This window comes from Rhizopus delemar, genomic scaffold, assembly GCF_000149305.1.
Source record: "Rhizopus delemar RA 99-880 supercont3.2 genomic scaffold, whole genome shotgun sequence".
Lineage (NCBI taxonomy): Eukaryota > Fungi > Mucoromycota > Mucoromycetes > Mucorales > Rhizopodaceae > Rhizopus > Rhizopus delemar.
In genome coordinates this window covers 2,579,288-2,602,951 of record NW_027137828.1, presented here as the reverse complement: position 1 = coordinate 2,602,951, position 23,664 = coordinate 2,579,288, and the positions used below count along the sequence as shown (strand labels likewise).

The window sequence follows — 23,664 nt, the reverse complement described above, 5'->3', positions numbered from 1 at the left end:
TTAAAGAGTATGACAGAAGGAACATTAAATCTCAAGTTACTCAAAAAAAAAAAGCTTTAAATTGTTATACCCTTCATCTTTTTTTTTTTTTTTTTTTTTTTTTTTTCCTTATTTCGGCTCATAAAAAAATGGTTATTCATTCCCCTCTTCCATCTATCGATATTCCTCAAGTTGGGCTTGTTCAATTTCTATTCTCAAATATAAACAATGTACCTGAAGATCGCGAGCTTTTAATTGATGCAGAGACCGGAAAAAGTTTAACTTTTGCAGCTATCAAAGATAACATCTTACGCTTTGCCGCTGGATTGCAAGATAAATGCCAATTTAAAAAGGGAGACGTTATAGCTATTTTCTCTCCAAACCAAGTAATATACATTAAAAATATGAATCTTTTTTGTATAACATATTCTTATAGTATGATTATCCGATACCTTTACTGGGAACAATTGCTGCAGGTAATGAATGAAATGACAATGCTTTTTTATATTCTTAATTTTTTTCAATAAAAAAAAGGTGGATCAACTACAACAGCTAATCCCAGTTATACAACCAGAGAGCTCTGTCACCAATTAGAAACGACAAAAGCTAAAGTTATTATCGCTCATGAAAGTAATATCAAAATTGCTAAAGAAGCTGCTAATAAAGTTGGCATATCACACATCTTTGTCTTTGGGGACGAAGCTGTGGATGGCATAGTTCCTTTTACGCAAGCCTTATTTTCTGATAGACGTATTATTCTTGAAGAGATTACACCTGAAGAGGCCAAAGAAACTGTAACTTATCTTTGCTTTTCATCTGGTACTACAGGTACTTGTTCTGAATTTTAAACAAATCATAAAATTCTCATAAATCTTCAAATCATAGGAAAGAGTAAAGGCGTCATGACAACGTAAGTTCATTTTATTATCATATGCATATAAAGCTCAATTCAATATTATAGCCATACGAACATCATTGCTAATATTTGCCAATATACTGCATTGGATGGTAAACATTTAAATGGCAAGCATGACCGAATCATTGCTGCTGCTCCCTTATTCCATATTATGGGTCTTGTCTTAATGGCCCACGTTCCTATATATTTAGGGGTTCCAGTTTATGTGATGACTCGATTTAGTTTACCTCAATTTCTTGAGACAGTCCAAAACAGAAAGATCACATATACTGTTGTTGCTCCTCCTGTTATTCTCCTTTTGGCCAAGGACCCTATCGTGAATAATTATGACTTGTCCTCTTTACGCCTGATCGTCAGTGGAGCAGCACCTCTTGGTGCCGAAATTTCTACTCAAGCTAAACAACGTGTTCCTACTATGGTTGTCAAACAAGGTTATGGTACAACAGAAACTTCTGCCTGTGTTTTCATACAACCTACGGAGCGGATCATCAATGGTAAAAAATTCAAATTACATAATCTGGAAAATTATTTTACTTATTTGTGTTCCAAAAAGGTTCTGCCGGTATCCTTTTACCTAATATGGTAGTTAAGATCGTAGATGAAGAAGGCAAAGGTATACACCGAATGAAAATTAAAGCTGCATTTTATTGATTTACTAGTAGAAGTTAAGCAAGGCGAGCGTGGAGAGCTTTTAGTCAAAGGGCCTAATGTCATGAAGGTAGTATTGTTAGTAGATTATATAAACTTTAGCTTACTTTTTTATTAGGGATACATTAATAACCCTGAAGCAACAGCAGCCTGTCTCGATGCTGAAGGATATTATCATACAGGTGATGTTACTGTTCAAGATGAAAATGGACATTTCTTTATTGTTGATCGAATCAAGGAATTGATAAAATATAAAGGATTCCAAGTATAAAGCAATCATTGTTACTTTTCTTCTGGTTTAAACTAACTAAACATATTAGGTACCACCTGCCGAATTAGAAGCATTATTGGTATTAAAAAAAAAAAAAACTTTATTTATTTTTTTTTGTAAACACATGCTTTTTATATAGCTCAAATCGGATATTATTGCGGACTGTGCTGTCATTGGTGTTTATGATCCTCAACAAGCAACAGAGATTCCTCAAGGTTGTATCGTACTGAAGCCAGGTGTACCTGCTACCAAGGAAACTGCTGAATCTATCAAGAAATATATTGCTGGATTGGTTGTTTATTATAAGCAGATACGTCGAATTACATTTGTAAGAGAAATTCCCAAAAATCCATCCGGTAAAATCCTTAGAAGAATTTTACGTGAATCCATCAAAACAGAGGCTCCTAAAGCAAGACTTTAAATATAAGAAAGAAATTAATAAAACATTCCTTTACTCGCATTAGTTGAAGACACAAAAACGAGTTATCATGTATTTTATGAAGCAGTTGACTTAAAATAGAATCTAGGTAATTGTCAGCAGGAAAATAAACTTCAAACAAGGAAAAAAGAGAGAAACGCAAGACACTAAATTTATTGTATTTATAATGATTCGGTCATGAATCATTGTTCACTCAATCTAGCTGTACTTTAGAAATAAGGGCGCTTAGCATGATCATAGTGGGAAATTAGCAAAACAGAGCTCATAAACATACATACATGTAAAAGCATTTGGTTTGGATGTTCAATATTTAGAAAGATGATAAGTAAAGAACTCTCTTTAATGTCATATTTATTCTTGCTATAGGGGTTTTTTTTATCTAAAACAAACCAATAGCTTTTCGCTTATATTAGAGTGACAAATAAGTCGCACTAATTCATCTAAATTACAAATAAAAGACCACATCATTGTTTGAAATAAATCGAATAGCCACACTAAAAAAGGCTTATATTCACAGATTTAATGCAAAACTGTAACTGCTAGTAAAACCTAAGAATTGAGTAAACAGATATCAAATCAACTCAGTGCTCAGTCAATAGAGAATCATAATTTGGATAATGCCTTTGAGTGGTAGAAACTTTGTTGATTTTTTGACTATAAATGCTTACTGAACTTCAGGAATTTAAGTTAGGCTTGAGAACATGATTGGAAAGGAAAAAACCATAAAATGCAATACAAGTATAACAAACGTAATCTATCTAAGCCATTTCAATTCAATATTTTGTTTAGTGTATGCGTATATCACAGGATGGCAAAGGATACATTTTAATGTCCGAGTTAGATTTGCTTGCAATAAATTTTTTTCTCATTTTCCCCTCTTTTTCTCTCTTCTTTTTCCTTCTCCTCCCCTCCCCTTATATTGTGTATATATAAAAGCAATGTCAGTTGAATTAGACGTAGAAAATACAATTTATTTTGAACGTAAGTTAAAAGCTTTTTTTTTTTTTATTTTATAGCTAACAAAAAGAAAAAGGTCCGGTGACACGCATTGTAAAGAAGAATGTTCAAATCAAGAATCCTCACTCGAAGCCAGTTGCTTTTAAGGTGAAAACAACTGCACCAAAACTTTACTGCGTACGTCCTAATTCAGAAATCATTCCACCTAATGGCATGATGACTGTTCAAAGTAATGTAAAAAACACAATAGAAAATCATTTTTTAATTTACATTTGGTAAACATAGTTATGCTTCAGGCTTACCGAGAAGAGCCTCCTGCCGATTTCAAATGTAAAGACAAGTTCTTAATTGTAAGTGTATTGATTGAAGGAGAACTTGAATCTTTGAGCTTAGGAGATATTGTAAGTTGACAGATGTATTTATGACAATAACAGCCTGTTAACATGTATCGTAGTGGAATCGTGTCGAAACAAAAGAAAAAGGTGCTATCCATCAACAGAAACTTCGTGTGGAATATGTTTATCCCAATCAAGAACCACAGCAAATAGTCCCTGTAAAGGTAATATAGATAACATTGTTATAATACCAAAGCTTATATCTAAATAGGAAGATGACAATAATGCAAAGTCATTATTGAATGGGGAAAAGGAAGGAGATAGTAATAACAATACAAACAAGGCTGACGAAGTAGAAGCAAAGATGAAGAAAATGGAAGAGGAATTACAAAGATATAAAAATGAAGTTGAAAATTTGCGTAATGCTGAACCTACTGTTGTTGTTGAAAGAGTTCAAAAGACAACAGAGTCGCCTGTCAGTATGATTATTTTATTTACCATGTTGGCACTCGCTATTGCTTATTTTGTTCAACAACAGAAAGTTTAATGAGCAGGCTTTTTTTATATGCAAAATCGTATTTCCTCTCTCTCTCTCTCCCCTTTTTTTAAAGAAAAAATAAAAATAAAAAAGCTTATTACAACTTGATTAGAAAAAGAGTGAGAAGGTGAACTTGGTGACTTTGGCAGTGTATGTTTATTTTTTTGCATGCAATGAAATTTTAATTTCAGCTTGGATGATTTAGGACTTGCGTTTACTTTTTTTTTTTCTATTCTCCTTTTTTTCTAGTTTACAATTACAAAATAAAACACACAAAATGCCAGCTAACGACGCAAAATACATTAAAGAAGTTTGGGCGGAAAATTTAGAAGAAGAAATGGCCTATCTTCGAGATTTAGTAGAAGACTATCCATATTTGGCGATGGTATAATTACAATGTTTAATTACTTTTTATTAAATACGCTGCATAATATACAGGATACTGAATTTCCTGGTGTTGTTGCTAGACCTATTGGTTCATTTAAAACTTCTTCAGATTATCATTATCAAACTTTGAGATGCAATGTGGACTTATTAAAAATTATTCAACTTGGAGTTACATTTGCTGATCAATATGGAAATCTTCCTGGGAATATTTGTACTTGGCAATTTAACTTCAAGTTTAGTTTAGTGTAAAAGAAAAGAAAAAGATTGCCCATTATATAAGATTAAGGCTTCTTTTGTTATATAGCGACGACATGTATGCACAAGATTCTATTGAATTGTTAACAAAGTCTGGCATTGACTTTAAAAAACACGAGGAATATGGAATTGATGTTGAACATTTTGGAGAACTTTTAATTAGTTCAGGATTTGTATTATTGGATGATGTAAAATGGATCTCTTTTCACAGGTAAAATGAAAAAGAAACATGGTTATACAGTTGACTTATATGTTATAAACAGTGGATATGATTTTGGGTATTTATTAAAAGTACTTACATGCTCAGTTATGCCAGCAGATGAATCAGAATTTTTTGATTTGCTTCGAACTTATTTCCCTTGCATATATGATATCAAATACTTGATGAAGAGTTGTAAAAATCTAAAAGGTGGATTACAAGATATAGCAGACGATTTACAAGTAAAATAATAAAACAAGAAAAAGAAATCATATTAATATTGCTATTACTAGGTAGCAAGAATTGGACCTCAACATCAAGCAGGAAGTGACAGTTTATTAACGTGTACTACCTTCTTTAAAATGAGGCAAATGTTCTTTGAAGATAGAATTGATGACCAAAAATATCTGTAAATCCCTAATGCCAATGACAGTAATGGTAGTAACTAATGATAAAATTCTTTTATAGTGGGTATTTGTATGGTTTAAAATGTAATCCTAATAACAATGTAAAATCACTTACAACAGCAACTCAACAATTGTCCATATACAATAATAATACTAATAATAATGAAAAGTCCATTGGAAAATAAATAAAAATTCATTCTTTATTTCTTTTTGGTATAAATAATGCCTTTGTTTTTTTTTTACAACTTTGAGCCTTCAGTAACAAAAGTACAACCTTTATCAATGTTGGTTTTTAATTCAGGAGAAGCCTCGTTCAACAACTTCTTTTCATATTCATTAACGTTTCCAATGGGTAAAATCTTTTCAACACCACTAGGACCCAATTCAACGGGAACAGAGAAATATTCAAGTTCACTACCAACCAAATCCTTGACAGATTGGGCACCAGATTTATCAGCATCCAATTGAACATAGGTACATTCAACAATGCCCTTCTTTCCAGCAAAAGCAGCCTCAATGATGTTTGTAGCAAAACGAGCACCAGCATAAGCCATGGAAAGAGTGGCAGAACCAGCACCATCCTTGGCCTTGACAACTTCATCGCCACCAAATTGAATACGATGAGTTACCTTCTCAATTTGTTCTTGGTTTAACTTTTCAATGCCGGGGACCTGTGAGAGTAAAGGTAAGATGGTTACGCCGCTGTGACCACCAATGACGGGAACACGAAGTGAATTAGGTTCACCTCCAATCAATTCGGATACAAAGGTGGATGCACGAACAATATCAAGTGTTGTTACACCAAAGATTCTACATGAATTATTAATTTCAATTACTATTGCTACAGCTAGTATTTACCTTTTGGGGTCATAAACATTGTGCTGTTTGAATACTTCAGTAACGATTGGGACAGTCGAGTTGACTGGGTTAGAAATGATACACATGAAGGCCTTTGGAGCGTACTTTGCAGCAGCTGTAGCCAAATCACGTACAATACCAGCATTAATCTTGAAAAGATCATCACGCGTCATACCTGGCTTTCTTGGGACACCAGCGGGAATAACGACTGTTTGAAGTGAGTGGAAAAGCTTTTTTTTTTATAAGAAAAACTTACCAACATCAGAATCCTTGATAGCTTCTTCAAGTTGAGCAGCACCTACATGACCAGTGACCTTGGATTTGGTATCGATATGACTAAGAATAAGTTAGTTTCTCGGAAAAACAAAAAAACAAAGATAACATATACCTAAGATCAGCAGCAACACCAGGAGTATTAACGATATCATAAAGAGATAAGTGAGTAATGTGAGAGGATTGCTTCAAGAGTAAAGAAAGGGGTTGACCAATACCACCAGCAGCACCACAAACTGTAACTTTAACCATTTTTTTTTGAATTAATGAAAGAACAAAGGAAAAACGTTGGGGGTGGGAATAAAAAATCAAAAAAACATTTTATAGTTTTATTTTTCATTGAAACACCGAAACACTCCCGTCTACAAATGTTTGTTATAAACAAGAAAACTTTCACATGGAACTTACAAATATTACTTTCATGTGCACTGTGTGTATTTTTTTTTTTTTTCTGTAAAAAGAATACTTGTGAAATATATCAGTTATAAGAAATGAGATTGATTAATCTAAAACATGGATTGTATTGGACCTTTTCTGCGGTTATAAAAAAGCGCTTTGTTACTCAAATTTTTTTTTACGTTTTTTTTTATGCAAAAAAGAAAGAATTGCATAAAAGTCCCAGCTCTACCCCGCATTATAGAAAAAATAAGGGGTCTTCCGTATTTCGCCAGTTCTCGGTTCATTTTTAGAGCCAAAAGGGTCTATGTGTGGTCTTTTCATGTCGCCACATAAAAATTATATTAAAACAGTCACATATATTTGATTGGTAAGAGCTATCTTTACCATCTCAAATTAAAGGTGCTACATTGTATTCCAGATTTTATCAAAAACAAAGCTATCATTACCATCTATTATCTCTTAAACTGTATTCATTTGCTCATTTATCATATAGCTTGTAAGAAAAGTAATTAAAATAATATCAGAAATAGTTGGTTTCTTTTATGAGTATCCTCATCTTGCAAAGGAACATATTTATGGCGCGTCTTTTTTTTCATTAAAAATAAAATATGGAGAAATTTTGAGGGGATGAATTTGTGTATCTTGAAAGTAAACTCTATTTGTAAAATTATCTACCGTTTTAACTTTAAATCATGCTTACAATTTGAAGGTTCTTGTAAAATCAAAATCGATTAATGTTGATAGTTTATATTTTATTACAGGAAGAAGGTTTAATCGTATTAGCTTCATCCTAAAAAGATATGTATTGGATATAGTTTGTAACACGAAAGCTTAAGCATGAGCCGAGCTGCTCTGTCCACGTGTGGTCTTTTCGACGACGCATGGACAAAAAGAGACATGATTGAGCAAAATATTCTATTCATAGTTTTGAAAACATAGATGACCTCTTTTCTTAAAACTAAACTTTAAAGCAATTTTGTAAAAGAGATATACGGCAGAAAGGGGTACACTGTTTAACAGTTCAGCAAATGTATTTTTTGTAAGATATTTTATTCTAATGCCATTTAATGTAGAATTTAATGTATAAACAAAAGCGCTGAGTAATAGCATGCTATAGAAGTTTGAGGATAGAATCAGTAATCATATCATCACCAACTTAGAATATGTTATTGGCTCTGTTTTTTAAACATTGGAATTACTATTTGGGACCATCTATTCTTTTTAGTTGTTAAAAACTTAAATCTAATAATAAAGGTTATTATTAGCTGGAATACAGCATTGGAAATTGAGCGCGATTTAAACAGGTATGACATGATGAGATATATAACAGCTTCATATAAACTAAATTTGGAAACATAACAAAAACATCTACAATTGAAATATCCCTTCTGGACATGTAAAGAAGAAAGAAAAAAAATTCAAGAAAAGGGTTGACATCATCTACATCAAACCCCGATATTGTTGGAAAAAAGCAAATAATCCAAAAGGAGTAACATTTAGTCCTGGGAATATTTTTTTTTTTTTCGTAAAATAACAAATGGCGCGAATTACGGAAAAAAGAGTAGTTATAGCCACCTTATTTCTTCCATGGACAGTAGATTTTGAACTCTTGGAAAGAAAAGAGAAAAACCGTTTGATTGCAAAGACAGAAGAAAAGAATAATATCAAACCAAATCTGATTCAAAGTTTAGCGCAACGTAATCAACAGTCAAAAGAGGAACAGGAAGAGTTGTTTGACTTTAAAGAGCCGGAAAAGCTCGTCCAACCCCGCAGTAAACAGCAAAGAGAGGAAGAAATTAAAAAGATACCTCATTTATTTATCAGCAACAGAAAGTTTTCGCCTGTTGATAGTGCTCAGGCCTTTGCTGACGCTCCTTGGTCTGCTAAACCAAGTTCGGTTGGTAACATTGGTTTAAACAATGCTCTTTTCTCTATTCAAGACCGCTTAGAGAATTTAGCCTGGGTGGGTACCTTAGGCATGTCAACCGATACCTTATCTGAAAAGACAAAGCAAGAAATCAGCACAAGGTTTGAAGAGAGATACAATGCTTATCCTGTCATGCCTTCAGATACTGTATTTGAGGGTCATTACAATAGGTATTGTAAACAGGTAATTTGGTACTCTTATGTTTGTTAAATAATATGTCTAATTTATGTATAAAAAAAGGTACTCTGGCCATATTTTCATTATGTTGTAAGAGACGACTCACATAACATGATGTCTGAGGATGGACCATATCAATTATACAAAGATTTAAACCAGGACTTTGCTGACATGATTGTAAATAATTATAAGGAAGGTGATATTAGTAAGTGCATGATGTGTGTAAGTGAATGTGCGTCATATACAGCCACAAGCTAAGAACTTTATTAGTTTGGATAAATGATTATCATCTCATGCTTGTACCTGGAATGATTAGACAAAAGCTTCCTAATGCAATCATTGGATTCTTTCTTCATATTCCTTTTCCAAGTTCTGAATTATTTCGATGCTTGCCGCGTAATAGGATTTTATCTCCTCTTTAGCTTGTTCTAAACCTCTCTTCTTTTTTTTATTAGCTCGTAAAGAATTGTTAGAGGCCATGTTACAGTCCGATGTGATTGGTTTCCAAACCTATTCTTTCGCTCGCCACTTTTTACAAACATGTTCTCGTATCCTTTCTGTAGATGTTACGCCCACTGGTATTCAGTTAGATACTCATTATTGTTCTGTTGGGATTTATCCCATTGGTATTGACATTGACGCGTTAAGCAAAAAGATATTGGATCCTGAAGTCAATCATTGGATCAGCAAACTCAAGGAGAAATATGCTGGTAAGAAACTGATTGTGGCTCGAGACAAGTTAGATTACATCAAAGGTGTACGTCAAAAGCTACTATCTTTTGAACAGTTCTTGATTAGACACCCTGAATGGAGAGGTGAGGTTGTCTTGATTCAAATTGCGCTCTCGACTTCTGAACAAAACGAATTGCGTGCTCATATCTCTGATGTGGTATCCAGGGTTAATTTCAAATTTAGTACAATATCTTATCAGCCTATTGTCTTTTTGCATCAAGATATTTCCTTTTCTCAATACTTGGCTCTCTTGACATGCGCTGATACTTGTTTGCTAACACCACTTCGAGATGGCATGAATTTGACGTCTCATGAGTACATTGTTTGTCAAAAAGACACTTTTAATCCTCTTATTTTAAGTGAATTTACTGGAACTTATGGAAGTTTTGGTGCTTCGTTAAGGGTCAATCCGTGGGATTATAGGGTAAGCTTTTAAGCATGTTACTAAAGAGAAGAAATATAACTCTGCTTTTCTTTTTTTAGCAAATTGGTGAAGCCATTCATGATGCGCTTTCTATGAGTATAGATGAAAAAGCTGCTAGGTGGAAGGAACTCTACAAGAGCATCGAAGCTAACTCTGCTCAACAATTCGCAAGCAACGTTATCTCTAGCCTTTCTAAAGTTCAAAGTCATCCCACACGAAGATTCTCTACAAAGATACCCAAGCTTAGTGCAACTATCCTTAACGAAGCTTGTAAAAATTACAAGAAACGATTGTAAGCTTATACATTTGTTAATATGCATAAAAACTCACAAAGAAATGTATATTTAGATTCTTATTTGATTACGGAGGTACCTTGATACCTCATGGTAAACCGCCTAGCTCTAAATACATAGCTCGAGTATTGGATTTGTTGACTAAACTAACAAGTGATCCTAATAATACGATCTATGTCATATCTGGAAGAACTAAAATCAATGTTGATACTGATCTTGGCTCGGTTCCCAATTTAGGTTTAAGGTAAGCTAAATACAGCTCTAAAGAAAGTCCTTGTTTGCTCACATACTTTATACTGCCAAGTGCTGAGAATGGATTCTACATAAAGTCTAGCGGAGGAGATTGGCAGCAAATTTACGATAACATTGACTTTTCATGGAAACCGACTGTCAAGGACATTTTCCAATATTATACAGAACGTACACCCGGTGCTTATGTTGAATCCAAGGATACCTCGATTGTTTGGGTAAAAATAGAACTTTTTCCTGCTATATAGGTTAATTTAATACTTTGGTTTCTTCCTTAGCATTATCGAACAACTGAAGGAGCTGATAGTCAATATATTTCTTGGCAAGCAGCCGAATGCCAAAACCATATTGCGGACTCTGTGAACAAGAACTTTGCAGTCCATGCAGTGATTGGCAACACATCGATTGAAGTGATTCCTCATGATGTGAATAAGAGTTCGATAGCTAACAGGATCTTACAAGATATAAATCCAGATTTTGTATTGTCTATTGGTGATGATAGATCAGATGAAGACATGTTTACATTCTTGAACAAGCAGAAAAATCTCAAAGTTATCACCTGTAAAGTAGGTGCAAGAGGTACGGAAGCCAGATATTATATACCAAATGTAGATGCAGTTTTGTCTACTCTTGAACAATTATTCTAGTCTTTTTTTTATTCTTCTTGGGGTTCAAAATCTTCTAATAAATCAATCTTTTTTCCAAATGCTGTGGATAATTCATCATTTAATACTTGTTCTAATGTATGGTTGTCTCTGTGATAAAACCATTTCTTATATGTCTCATCATAATCATATCGTTGTGGTCCACTTTGTTAAAAGCTGATTAATAAAACTTTCATTTATTGCATCTAAGCGTGTTTTTTACCTAATAGGTGAAGATAACCATATTTGATGATTTGGGGGCTGTTTGTTAATAACATATGTGCCATGCTTTCCCACTGAAATAGTCATCACTCCTTGCTGGTTTTTTTTTTTAACTTAGTAAATTACGTGCAGTCACTTATTTGTCTGCTTACACTGTATTCTACATCGAATCCTTGCATGTCTGTCACATCTGAAATTTCCTCGAGTTTTTCAACCATGTGATCCAATATCTCGTCAGCTAAGCGATGATATCTTTCAGGTGTTAATGTGCTATGAGAAAATGAATAAGATCATCCAGAAAATTTATTCATTTGAGTATTTTTTACGTTATCTGAAATGAAGGTGTAGCCGTAGTAGAATTGCTGTCAAAACGAACAAAGGTGGTATGGAAAAGACGAGGACTGATACGAGGATAAACCTTTGGTGTTCCTTTTACAAGGTAACTAGTAGTGGATAAACGTTTTGTTTGCAGAATAGCTCGACGTGCAATTTGCCTAAACATTTTTGCGAGGATAAAACTTAAGAAAAAGACACAGGGCAAATTTTATCCAAAAAAAAAACCTGGTCAATTTTTGATAATTTTAAGCGGAGGCTACATCAGCCGCTTTTATTAACATACTACGCATGAAGGTATTCTGTGTACAAGCTGATGATATAATTTTGAACAAAGCTCAAAGTTGTGCTGTATGCTCAAAGTTGTGCTGTATGCTCAAAGCCGTTTTTATTTTCAGTTTATTTTTTTCTTTACTTCTATCTATTACTGACAAGCTACTAAACATGATGCCTTCGACCTAGGGACTTTGGAGTTCACCGAGAAAAATCCAGACAATCTGGCCTTGGCCAACCCTAACGCCAAATGTCTGGATTTTGATTTCTTTTTGGATATTGCTTGTTCATCAAAAGCATGTTGGATGGTATTATAAGAAGTACTCTCGAACCATACTAGCTCATAGTCTTGCTGGGAATTTGAGAACGGATTAATAACGGCAGAATAATTATACAATTTTAAATTCACTGTATTTTTAGAAAAGCTAATGGAGATGAGAGGTGACTAAGATCTTCAAAAGCCTCAAAAGACTATTACAAAAGCTATATGCTCTAGTAATTGAGTGTTGGAAGAAAAAGAAATGTCTATTACGACTTCAAGATTTAAGAAAGAAAGAAAAAGATTTTAATGGCACAAAATGACATAAACCATATCCATCTTGAAGTATACTTCATAGTCGCAGGAACCGAGCGTTTTGAAGTAGTTGCAGATCAACTTGATGCTTATGTAACTAATATACATAGTGGCCATACAATAATGATTTATAATTTGCTGCTACGAAGATCAAACCAATAGTTGATTATAAACCTCATTAGCTTGTAGCTATGAAGTAGTCTAAGCCATTCAGGTTCTCGGTTATCTTCATTTAATGAAAGCAGTAGCATGTTGAGTGCACTGACGAACAATCCAGCCAATAAGCTGTGCAACATCTATTATGCGAATAGCCGTGTAATGTATGAGTTTCCCGAATTGGAAAAGATGTGAAAGGTGAGCTCAGGGACAATTAGTGAAGAAAAACAAATTGGTTGTCAATAAAAATCAGATTATGAACAGTAAATCGCAATCAATTTTCCATACAATCCGTACTTTTAATATCGATTCTATTTTACAACCTATGCTACTTTTACGTACTGGATTCACACAATAAGCTGTGTAGAAAAGCCTTTACGCTTCAAAAACCATTCAAAGTTCATAATCATAACATTCTAACAATTGGATCTATACATAGTCCAAGGATTTCTTTTTGATTTAAGGAGTATCTCAAGTAGATCACAAAGAATTTTATGCATCATCTTTGAAGAAGCAGAAGTCAGCTACTGCGTTTGTGGGCAAAATTGTTGTGTTTTCAAATGGCTTCTGCAAAAATCCATAGAAAATATTGAATCATCTGACTGACTCTAACTAAAAGATAAAGCTTGACAAGTGTTGTTTCACGAAAAAGCATTCACTTGCTAATTTTCTGCATCTCACTTGAAAACATGACTGTTGATACTCATGACTCTGTAAACATCCAGGGGATAAGCTAGGAAGTAACTATGTGAGAAAACTACTGTGAAGAACTGGTAATGGTTGTATTGAATTCTGCTTCGGCAGCAGGAAGAAGGATAGTCTGGAAAATGAAATATTCGATTATTATATTTGTTTTGACCTCAGGTTATCAATAAGCTGACAACAATAAAAAGTCAACTTCAAATTTCCTTAATTATAATGTCTTCTAAAACCTTAATAAGTGTGAGTGAACAGTTAGAAATTCATAGTTTACATCATAAAAGAATCAGACATGGATTGGTCCCGAATATTAATGTCAAAGACCTACATCTATACTTCTACAAGCATCCGACAAATATCAGATTGAGAATAGAGACATATTTACTCTTGCCCAAATGCTGCGTTATTAATTGTTGCTTTGATGAACCCTATATCAATATAACTTAGTAAGATGGTCGCAATAAATCAATTAAAATCTGGGAACCCAACGGGTGGGGAAGGGGGGGGTTTTGCTATTGGTTGGCATAAAAAAGCCTTAAAGGGTAATCCCCGGTTAAAAAAAAAAAAAAAAAAAAAAAAAAAAAAAAAAAAAAAAAAAAAAAAAAAAAAAAGAGAGAGAGACGACTTGAATAAAGGATCGATATACTGTTCAAGATGTTGATATTTGAATTATGTGTAACAGAAACTTGACTTGAGATGAATATAGAAAGTAAGGAGGCTGAAGAAAGGTAAAATAAGATATCCGAAAATATTAAAATATATGCTCTTTAAAATATTGCTCCATAGCTAATTTAAGTTTTGTACAAGTGGATTTATAGTTTTTACCTTATTTTTGTTTTACTTTTTTATTTCCACTTGCAATCAATATAATTACCCTAGCTGACGCTTTATTACACAAACAAAACTTATGGAGAACCGGCTGATGCTGGCTGTCTTTTAGGATTATGTGTAGTAAATGTCAAGACTTCAAAAATGACTGGTGTAGCTCCATCCACCTGAATAGCTTTTCAAGTTTGTTAAATCAATATCCCATATTATGTGGCAGACAAAATTTCTTATGAAAAGAAATGTTTGATCTGATCAACAACAATGACAACCTCCTACAGCTTTCGTATATAGTATAACCAAAAAAAAATATCCACGTATTCCCTTATACCATATCAAATAGGAAGCAAGAATAAAAGTCAAATAACATTGAATGTCTACTGCATACAATGAAAACTTATAGATATGCAACCAAGAACAAATGTATCACACGGCTTTCTTATTTCGTTTTATGCACTAAAATAAAAATGCTCTTCAATATAATCATATTAATAAACAAAAAGCTTTAGTATATGGCACTTCAAAAATACTATGTGATGTAAAATACTATGATTAAAGCAAGATATTCAACTTTCACTTTTTACATGTCTTTTCTTAATAATCAAAACTACGCATTTGCTGCAACCGAAACTACATGACTGATGCCATGTTATCTTTTAAAACATTAATCAATAATATAAAAGTCGTAAAACGGTATGTGAAATTAAGTATTATTATAAACAGCACCATTTAAATTAGCAAGAATTGATATTAATCTATTAGAGTTCCTTTGATCTCCTGAACACGAATCCTACTATTGTTTGGTTTTAACTTTTATATATAAATCTAGATAAACCAGCTGCTGCTTCAATTCTTACAAGAAGGTGGCTGAAGTACAAATATAGAAAATCATATAGAATGAACAGATGCTTATCTAATTAAAAAAGACACACATTTATTTAAAAAGATACTTTATTTACAAATTTTACTTATTTTGTTTTCTTTAAAAGCGTAAGAACTGCTGCAGCTTCTATTGCATCTTCTCCAACATAAACAGAAAGCGTTTTTGTATCATATGGAACTAATGATTTTCTTTTACTATTTTGTTCCATTAATGAAGTCACCAGTGATGGTGAAGTATTTGGTGATCCGCTAAATGAATCTAAAGGACTGGAATCAGAAGAAGTGGTACTTTCACACTGTATACCAGCTTCCTCTACACCTTGCTTTTTGGTTTTTTTGTTACCAGTAATACTTGTCTTCCTTTTCTTTTCGCCTTCGTTATTATTAGGCGGATTATCATTTAATATTTTGCCATGTTTCCATTTGACACCACAAGCATTACAAAGAGTACCTGCACCCTGTGGTCCTCTACGCCACATGGGGGTTGTCTTACATCCACAGTATAAGCATTTCTTTATTGGACTTGATTTAGAGGCCGTAATAGATAATGACGATGATTTTGATGAACTTGCTTTCTTGATTGTTGACTTTGAGAGCCCAGTATTGATCTCTTCTGTTACCACTTCTTCATTTTTATTGTTATTATTAAACAAAATAATAACCGTAATATAAATAATATTTACCATCATCACCACTACTCCAATCCATATTATTATTATTATTATTATTATTAGTACGCTTTTCTGGTAAGGAAACCATTTCAACTTTATATTGAGTTGCCTTTTCATAATGTAATTTCATCTTTAAGAAAAGCTTAATAATAATAGCAACAACAAATTAGAGTAAATTTTGCTTACTAGATCCATCATATTTTGACACATGAGCTCATAAGAAGCTATTGTATGTTTCATGGCAAAATATAACTTTTGAGGTACATTTGATATAAGAATAGTAATTGCATCATTCCTTGTTGTTTGACGGCAACTCAAATTATTTTCTTGTACAGAATTTTCTTGGTAAAAGGAATAAAGTATCTATAACGTGTATTATATAATTATTTTCTTTTATATGAAGGGAGTTAGTTACCTTATGAGGTGCAGATTCAGTAAGACATTCCGACATTGCTTCACGAGGGAATATATAAAGCATTTGCTGGTCAAAGCTCAACTGACTAGAAGCTGGGTCAACTGAAAATATCAAGTCATAGCGCATCACCTTCTTTCTCTTTTTCGGAGGAAGTGCAGGAGATTCATCCATCATCTCCTCTTTACTCGAACTAATCTCAGAAATTTCCGATTCTGTCAATTCGTAAAAGGTACAATGAGGAAAGATTATTGATCTATATTCCATACGGCACACACCCAAGTAACGAGACTGAAACCGGTTGTGTTGGCCATCGATTGGATCGTCCGATGTTTGATGACTAAAAACAAATGGTATTTTGAAAGGTTGAAACATGTCAGCAGGTAGAGAACTGGACAATAAAAAGTTAGTATTTTACATGCAAGAGGTACTTTAAGTTTTTTTTTACTTGTGTTCTGGTTTAGATGTAAGCATGATAAGAAGTTTTGGATGAAAAAAGTAAAAGAAGAAAAAAAACAGATCGATGAGGTAATGTAGATGAAGCTTTAAAAAGGAGAATAACCAATCTTATATTCAAGTAAAATATAAAAAGAAACTATTTAAAAAGAGATTGTTATAAAGAGAGAAAGAAAAAAAAAAAGAGAGAGAGAATAAAAAAGGCTAAAAGTTTAAAAAAGTGTTTGTGCAAAAGGAAAAGAAAAAAGGGAAATAATTTTCACACTTCTTTTTTTACGCCTTCTCTTGCTTCGAAGTTTTGTTACTTTTTAAGAATAAAAGAGGGATATATTTATTCCCCAAAAACCCGCTTTTGATCTCTTTTTCTGTTGTAGCTAAGCTTCCTTATTGTTCATATTTCTGTTGCGAACAATGGTGGTCCCTTCTCTCTTTGATGATCGGGAGATACAGGAACTCCGACTATTTCTTATTTATGCCAAGGATATGGTTTGAAGGCCAATTTCTGTTTGAGATAATGACATAAGAGCAAATTTCTACTTTTATTTATATTAAGACACTTTGAATAGATGGTATTTATATTATTGTTTTGAAGTGATTTGAATATTTTGTGCTTTTATTGCTGTAGATTTATGTTCTACTGTGCTTACAAACTCTTCTACACGCACACGCATCAAAAGAGACTCCGAAAATTTTTTTTTGTTTTGTCCAAAATGAAACTTGCTTTTTTTTTTTTTTTTTCTTTAACCTATACAAAAAAAATTAATTAAATCAAAATGAACGCACCAGATCGTTTCGAATTATTCGTGATTCCTGAAGGAAAAAAGAAGTAAGATGGATAAACAAGTAAAAGAAAACAAGATTGAAATACTAAAAAACAATCTACAGAGTAGAAATGGAAGTAGATACTAAAATTCCTAATGCTGCTACTTTTATTGTAGAAAGAGAAGATCACACTCTTGGTAATATGTTAAGAGGGTAAAAGCAACACACGTACTACAACAATAGACTATTAAATATATTGTTAGTCAACTGTTAAAGGACCCTAGAGTATTATTTGCAGGATACAAAGTACCTCACCCATTAGAACATAACTTTATCATTAAAGTTCAATCAGTGCCTGGAACTTCACCTGGAAAAGCACTAAAGGACGCTACTTCTGAACTCATATCCGAGATCAATGCATTGAAAAATAAATTTGATATGGAAGTAATTCGTCATCGTACCTTTGAAGATGCAAAAGCTTCACAAGGCAATTATGGTGCTGTTGAATCCATGAACCCTATGGAAACTCACCATGCTGGCATGGATGTCGACTTTTAAAGATAGTCAAATAATAAAAAATCTCATCCTTCACTCTTCAACTGTCTCATTAACCTCTTCTTATGTCGGCATTTAAATGGTTCTAACATTTTTTTTTTTTTTTTTTTTATATACTTCTGTTGAACATGTCAAATGAAGGGATTCAGCACCGTTTCGTGCAGATTCACCAGGCATGTGATCTAACATCTAAACCAAACGAAATATGGGCGGTTCTGTCTCAGTCATCTATTACCAATATTGCTGTCTCAAATGCTTGTGAAAGAATACTAGATCAAGTTGTTAGAAAACAACTCGATGCACTTGTAACATTACGACAATTTCAAAACCTTGTGTTAAGCTGTGATGACCAAGCAAAAAACGCCATCTATCTACGCCACATTACCCTTTTACGTTCAAAATTAGATATAACCTTTGGTCTTGTCAAGTCAGATCTCATTCAAGTTGATCCTTTTGTAGCCATAATTCGTCAAAAACCTCAGTTATATTATGATATCCTAAGCGAAGTCGATTTCCTGCTCAAAGACACTCGAGATGTGAAAATGATTACACCTTTTGTATTGTATGTGCTCCTTACAGACTGCAACTTGGATTATAATGCACTTCTTGTGAAAATCTCTTTGATTTGCCTATCTATTAACATAGAGCTGGTCAGAGACGTTTGTTCTTTGATTTGGAAACGCGTCATGATTCACTATCCGATACAGATGGAACCTAACCGTTACTTATCTATTGTCGATTTTCTAGAAATGATAAATCGACAATATAAAGAGGAATTAGGTTTCGACTTTCTTAATTGGGTAATCAACGATTGTTATCCTATTCTAGATCGTGCTTTGACAAGCGCGTCAAAGAACGGGCCCGTTCTTCCTTACTTGTCCCGCATAGAGCGCTTGTATGGTACAATCGATGACAAACAAAAAGTATCAGAAAAGTTTCAGGCCAATCTATCTTTATTGTGGGCAAGTTGCTCTTTTCTTTTACTCAAAGCTCAGACATTAGATGAACAGCAAAGCGCTTTGAATCTGATTCGCTTCTGTATAACACATGGTTCTATCTCAAAAAGGTTAATTCAAGTTGCTTACCTGCCTCTTTTTCAAACTCTATCTGAATTGATGGATAAAACTGCATCGAAAAGGATTCAAGAGATGAAGGAAGAGGTCCTTTCGCTGATCCATGCTCTTGATGAGGCTTCAGATATTCATATTAACCTTGATGCCATCAGATCAGCAGTAAGCTATATAAATTCTTCATAAAATTACTTTTTAAACTTATTCTTCCAAATAGATGGGTGAAATTATTAAGAGCAATGATATCAATGGTCTTCTTGGTCACTTGGCAACCTACATCCTTTCATTTTATTCTAATAGCGCACTTGATATATCTGCCAAAAATCTATCTGATACTTCAAAGGCTTTAGACTTACTCTTTATAACACCTTACACACTTTGTAACGATACAGCAATTCAATGCAAGGCATTAACAGATCTTTCAGAGCTTTCCTCTGCTTATGGAACTGGTTGCAAATTCCCTGCTTTACTGTACCTGTTACATGTCATTCGCCATTCATTAGCCAAACCAGATGTACTATTGCACATCTTTTACCATGCTCTCCCTCGCCTTGCTGACATAAATGACCCGGTAATAACAGGCAAGGTACTGCAAATTGTAACCTCCATAATTCACACCGATTCCTCCTTGGCGGGCCTTGGTGTTAGATCCCTTGCGGCTATCTGTAATCGCCAACCTCGCGTATGGCAAGAACTCAAAAAGGTCTTTGCCGATTGGATCCTTCGTCGTAAAACGCGTACTTTGCGTCGTAAAATTGACTTGGGCTTGAAGGGCCCCATTCAGTTGGAGCTGGCCATCTTGACCACAATGCGTGATTTATGCAAATCTAAACCGAGGGAATGTGCCCCTGATGTCTTGCCCATGGCGATTTCGTTACTACAAGCATGCCAGGATCTGAGTATGGCTTCACTTTCTTTAATCATGGATATTATATGCACCTGTGTTGACATTGGATTTGTGGAACCCAGATCGATATGGAGCATTGTTGTAGTATATCTTGCCCAATTCTCTTTAGATGCAGGTATTGAAAGATCTCTACTGTTGATAAAACAACTTTGTCGATTTTATGCATTGGCTGGTGATAAAGATGAAGGTAAGAAATGTTTACTTTTATTTTATTTTTTTTCTAGAAGGAAAAGGGAAGAAAAAATTAAAGATATCTTTGCTTTCTGTATAGTTTCGGAGCCTTATTTACAATTCAAGGAAACAATGTTAACTCAATTCATTGCACCTTTACTTGATGCGGAACATAGCTGTGAAGAGGCTAAATCCTACGGTTTGGAAGCATTATCTCACTTCTCAGTCAATGATATATCCACTCTTTTACCTGAAAAAGCCAACGATTATTTGTCAGTTGTCCTTGAATCAAATATGCCAAACAAGAGCTATGAGCAGGTCCTTGTTAAGCTCATGTCAAATGAGCTGGACCATATGCGACGTGGATTATTTAAAGAAGAAAAGACGACCAGTAAACAAGCTGAGGCTGTGCAAAAGAAGGATAGTAATAGTATAGGAGATCGAGAAAGGGAAATAGGAAATATGTTTATGGAAAAATGGTCAGAGGGACATGTAGCTCCTGGGCTGAGAGCGGGCTATGCCATTGGTATCCTTTACATCTCAAATTTCAGTACAGAATCAGTGCCTGGGCATTCACTTGAAGCGATCAGTAAGACAAAATGGTATCGTACCATGGTGACTTCTTTTACCGATGTTACCTTAACTGACCATTTACTGGTTCGCGTTTCCAGTATTTCATCTTGGCAAGCATTTTTCCATGCAGTTTTCAAAGGCAAAGAGGTTGAGGTTGAATCGATTACAGCAATTTTGTTAAAGGATCTACTGTCAAGACTAGAAAGGAGTACTGTACCTGGCGTGAGTAGTAACATTTTATTGGCAATGACTGGTAACGTATACCCTTCTGTATCATGTAATAAGCATTTACACCTATTTTATGCACTCAGGCCTTGTCAGTACCCTGCGTTCAATTATACCATCATTTGCAGTCTCTTGCGCAAATGAAGTTATTGATGTATTGTTAAAGAACTATATACAACTTTATGGCTCTCCCATCTCTCATTCTGCCCATTTGATGAGTGAAGAAGTTCAATTTGCAGCAAGATTTGTATTAGGACATCTATCTACTTATGTGGTTAGTAATGAAAAGGTTGCTATCACACTTAGTAAGGCTTTGATTGATGCTGCAACAAGAGGAAGCAGTAAATCAAGAAACATCGATACGGCTGTGGATCTTGTTCAATTTGCTAACGGTTATGCTGCTGGATATTTCGTAAGCAATCTCATCTCATGGCCAACCAAGACAGAGCAACTGGATATACTAGGAAAGCAGGGACTCTATCAGCTATTGGATTATTGCAACTCGCCTAACGTTTGCGATAGTCGTATTCTTGGTATTATGATGGGCTGGGCATCTAAACTAAACCCGACTGCTATGGAAGAAGTCATATGGCTCGCGAAGGGTATTATAAAATCATACCTTACCGATACTTATGCAGGCAAAGGTCTATTACTTGGTTCAGCTTGGATTTGTGCCATGTACGGTATAGCAGGCAGTGACAATATAGACGAGGAATGTATCAATGTTTTGGAATCTGCAGTTTCCAAAGCATCTACTGATGTAAGTAACCTACTTCTACATAATAAGATTTTATGGGGGTCAATTTGATTATTGACATGTTTTGATAGCATCAATTAGCTCAACACTTTTATCATTTCAGTGTACCTTATGCACAGCTTTGTCGTTCACGGCTTGCAAATAACTCAGAAGAAGAGAATGAAGGATCTGATCATTATATCAACTTGTTTCAACGTGAATTCGAGCATATCCAAAACGATGATCCTTCAAGCAATTATCGTATAGCCAGCTTGTTTAACTTGGGATGTCTCTTGGGAGTCAGTTATTTAACATCAGACCAAAGCGACAATGTCTATACAGAGACACGAAAATATAATGCAAAAATAAGATCACTTGTATGGGATAAATTGGTTGGTGTTGCTGGCCTCATAGGAAGATCTGCTCCTGTAGGAAATCTAAAGAGCGGACGTGTGGCTGCTACTATATGCGGTAAAATTATCGGCTCTGTGCATTTGATTTCTACTGCTTCTCAGATCAAGGATAGACAAGTTGCACCTGAGCTTCTCCTTTTATCTGCTTCATCTGAGCCTACATCTTACAGCAGATTGAATCGAAATACAAGTTATATTCGAGCCGTATTTGACAGTCTAGTTGACATGATGGCAGAAAAACAAAGAAACGATCTTGAAGACAGACTTACACTTTTAATTTCTAGTTTGCTACATACGCCTGGCCCTTTGCCTCCTGTGAATTGGTTTAACTTGATGAGTGAGGTCTCAAATGTATCAAAGGCGCTTCGTTGCTTATGTATAAATTTTGCCTCCACACACGCTTATGCATCGCTTTCATTAGCAGAATTCTTGCTGTCACAATTAACCTCGATTATAGATCCTCTCAAACAGCTTTTTGAGCCTCAACTGCTCTTGCTTCTTGTTAGTGAAAGTGGCGTTGGCAAGATGCTAGAACTTGCTGGTCTTCCCTCAGTTATTAAGACACAAAAAGATACCAAAATGCGCCGTGGTATGAATGCAGTGACAAAAAAGACAAGTATATCAGATAGTAGATGCAATGAAATTATTGAAGGGTTTGCTAAAAAAATCTTAAAGTTTGACGAGGACACGCAGGTACAAAGACAAAATGAGTTGTAAAGCAAAATAATGACTTATAATCATATTACAGAAACAATTCTTCGATACGTTGTTTAACCATTTACCGGTACAAGAAATAACAGGAGATGAGTCCAAGATTAAGCTGGTTTCATCCATTCGAAAGATTGTTTTACAAGAGGTGACTCTGCCTTTTGCTATCCAAGTGGAGCCCAACACCGAATCCATCTTCCGACAATGTGTAGCCTGTAGTTTGATAAATCCTGCCGAGCTTTCTGATAGCAGTGATTCAGAAAAGCATTATTTTGAGCATGTCTCTTCTGTCAACGAAGCATTAGGCAAGATTATAGCTATTTCTGAGCTTTACCTATTAGCACCCAAAGGAGCTCAAAGACAGTCTCTTATCAAATGGATAACGATGGCCATTATATACCTTATTGGACAATCAAGTAATACATTGATCTTTAATGAGTGTTGGCACATTCTGGCACGAACCATCCAACAAGATGCAACAAATGAACAAGAAAAGCTTTTATGGATAATAAGAATTTTGGATGCATTTATTGTTTATGGAAATAGCAGCGAAACATCTGCAGATAATACTTTGAATGGCATCGTTAATGGGCTACTTCCCATACTCACATGTCTATTCGAACAAGCATTACCTCAAGTAGGCTTTGATGTTCTTGATAAAGATGTCCAAATAGCAAATGCTGTATATAAATTGTCATATATGATGGATATTGGAAATAAATATTCGGCTGAAC

General features: G+C 34.3%; 9 protein-coding genes across 9 annotated transcripts; 6 read left to right on the top strand and 3 right to left on the bottom strand.

Annotated features, from left to right (window-relative positions):
* Nucleotides 1-128: 128 nt before the first annotated feature.
* Nucleotides 129-2,235, top strand: RO3G_03244 (uncharacterized protein; the record flags this gene model as incomplete). Its single annotated transcript, XM_067657835.1, has 10 exons — nt 129-365; nt 416-455; nt 514-807; nt 865-889; nt 941-1,389; nt 1,449-1,508; nt 1,558-1,613; nt 1,662-1,808; nt 1,864-1,893; nt 1,954-2,235. The coding sequence occupies 10 exons, from the start codon at nt 129-131 to the stop codon at nt 2,233-2,235; spliced, it is 1,620 nt and encodes a 539-aa protein (XP_067513936.1).
* Nucleotides 2,236-3,497: 1,262 nt separating this feature from the next.
* On the top strand, nt 3,498-4,092 carry RO3G_03243 (uncharacterized protein; the record flags this gene model as incomplete). Its single annotated transcript, XM_067657834.1, has 3 exons — nt 3,498-3,611; nt 3,665-3,769; nt 3,817-4,092. 3 exons carry the CDS (start codon nt 3,498-3,500, stop codon nt 4,090-4,092), a joined length of 495 nt encoding a protein of 164 aa, XP_067513935.1.
* A 387-nt stretch (nt 4,093-4,479) lies between these two features.
* RO3G_03242 (uncharacterized protein) lies at nt 4,480-4,940 on the top strand (the record flags this gene model as incomplete). The annotated part of the gene is made up of 2 exons (XM_067657833.1): nt 4,480-4,715; nt 4,775-4,940. 2 exons carry the CDS (start codon nt 4,480-4,482, stop codon nt 4,938-4,940), a joined length of 402 nt encoding a protein of 133 aa, XP_067513934.1.
* A 630-nt stretch (nt 4,941-5,570) lies between these two features.
* On the bottom strand, nt 5,571-6,714 carry RO3G_03241 (malate dehydrogenase, NAD-dependent; the record flags this gene model as incomplete). The annotated part of the gene is made up of 4 exons (XM_067657832.1): nt 5,571-6,141; nt 6,190-6,397; nt 6,446-6,525; nt 6,578-6,714. The coding sequence occupies 4 exons, from the start codon at nt 6,712-6,714 to the stop codon at nt 5,571-5,573; spliced, it is 996 nt and encodes a 331-aa protein (XP_067513933.1).
* Nucleotides 6,715-8,398: 1,684 nt separating this feature from the next.
* RO3G_03240 (uncharacterized protein) lies at nt 8,399-11,310 on the top strand (the record flags this gene model as incomplete). The annotated part of the gene is made up of 8 exons (XM_067657831.1): nt 8,399-8,971; nt 9,125-9,170; nt 9,236-9,361; nt 9,421-10,121; nt 10,181-10,413; nt 10,470-10,658; nt 10,749-10,881; nt 10,942-11,310. 8 exons carry the CDS (start codon nt 8,399-8,401, stop codon nt 11,308-11,310), a joined length of 2,370 nt encoding a protein of 789 aa, XP_067513932.1.
* Nucleotides 11,311-11,651: 341 nt separating this feature from the next.
* RO3G_03239 (uncharacterized protein) lies at nt 11,652-12,031 on the bottom strand (the record flags this gene model as incomplete). The annotated part of the gene is made up of 2 exons (XM_067657830.1): nt 11,652-11,799; nt 11,856-12,031. 2 exons carry the CDS (start codon nt 12,029-12,031, stop codon nt 11,652-11,654), a joined length of 324 nt encoding a protein of 107 aa, XP_067513931.1.
* Nucleotides 12,032-15,357: 3,326 nt separating this feature from the next.
* On the bottom strand, nt 15,358-16,828 carry RO3G_03238 (uncharacterized protein; the record flags this gene model as incomplete). The annotated part of the gene is made up of 5 exons (XM_067657829.1): nt 15,358-15,896; nt 15,955-16,072; nt 16,129-16,305; nt 16,358-16,694; nt 16,803-16,828. 5 exons carry the CDS (start codon nt 16,826-16,828, stop codon nt 15,358-15,360), a joined length of 1,197 nt encoding a protein of 398 aa, XP_067513930.1.
* Nucleotides 16,829-17,583: 755 nt separating this feature from the next.
* RO3G_03237 (uncharacterized protein) lies at nt 17,584-18,130 on the top strand (the record flags this gene model as incomplete). The annotated part of the gene is made up of 3 exons (XM_067657828.1): nt 17,584-17,636; nt 17,696-17,785; nt 17,836-18,130. The coding sequence occupies 3 exons, from the start codon at nt 17,584-17,586 to the stop codon at nt 18,128-18,130; spliced, it is 438 nt and encodes a 145-aa protein (XP_067513929.1).
* A 746-nt stretch (nt 18,131-18,876) lies between these two features.
* On the top strand, nt 18,877-23,505 carry RO3G_03236 (uncharacterized protein; the record flags this gene model as incomplete). Its single annotated transcript, XM_067657827.1, has 8 exons — nt 18,877-19,359; nt 19,415-20,291; nt 20,376-20,864; nt 21,032-21,070; nt 21,202-21,833; nt 21,902-22,915; nt 22,971-23,346; nt 23,477-23,505. 8 exons carry the CDS (start codon nt 18,877-18,879, stop codon nt 23,503-23,505), a joined length of 3,939 nt encoding a protein of 1,312 aa, XP_067513928.1.
* Between the last annotated feature and the right edge of the window lie 159 nt (nt 23,506-23,664).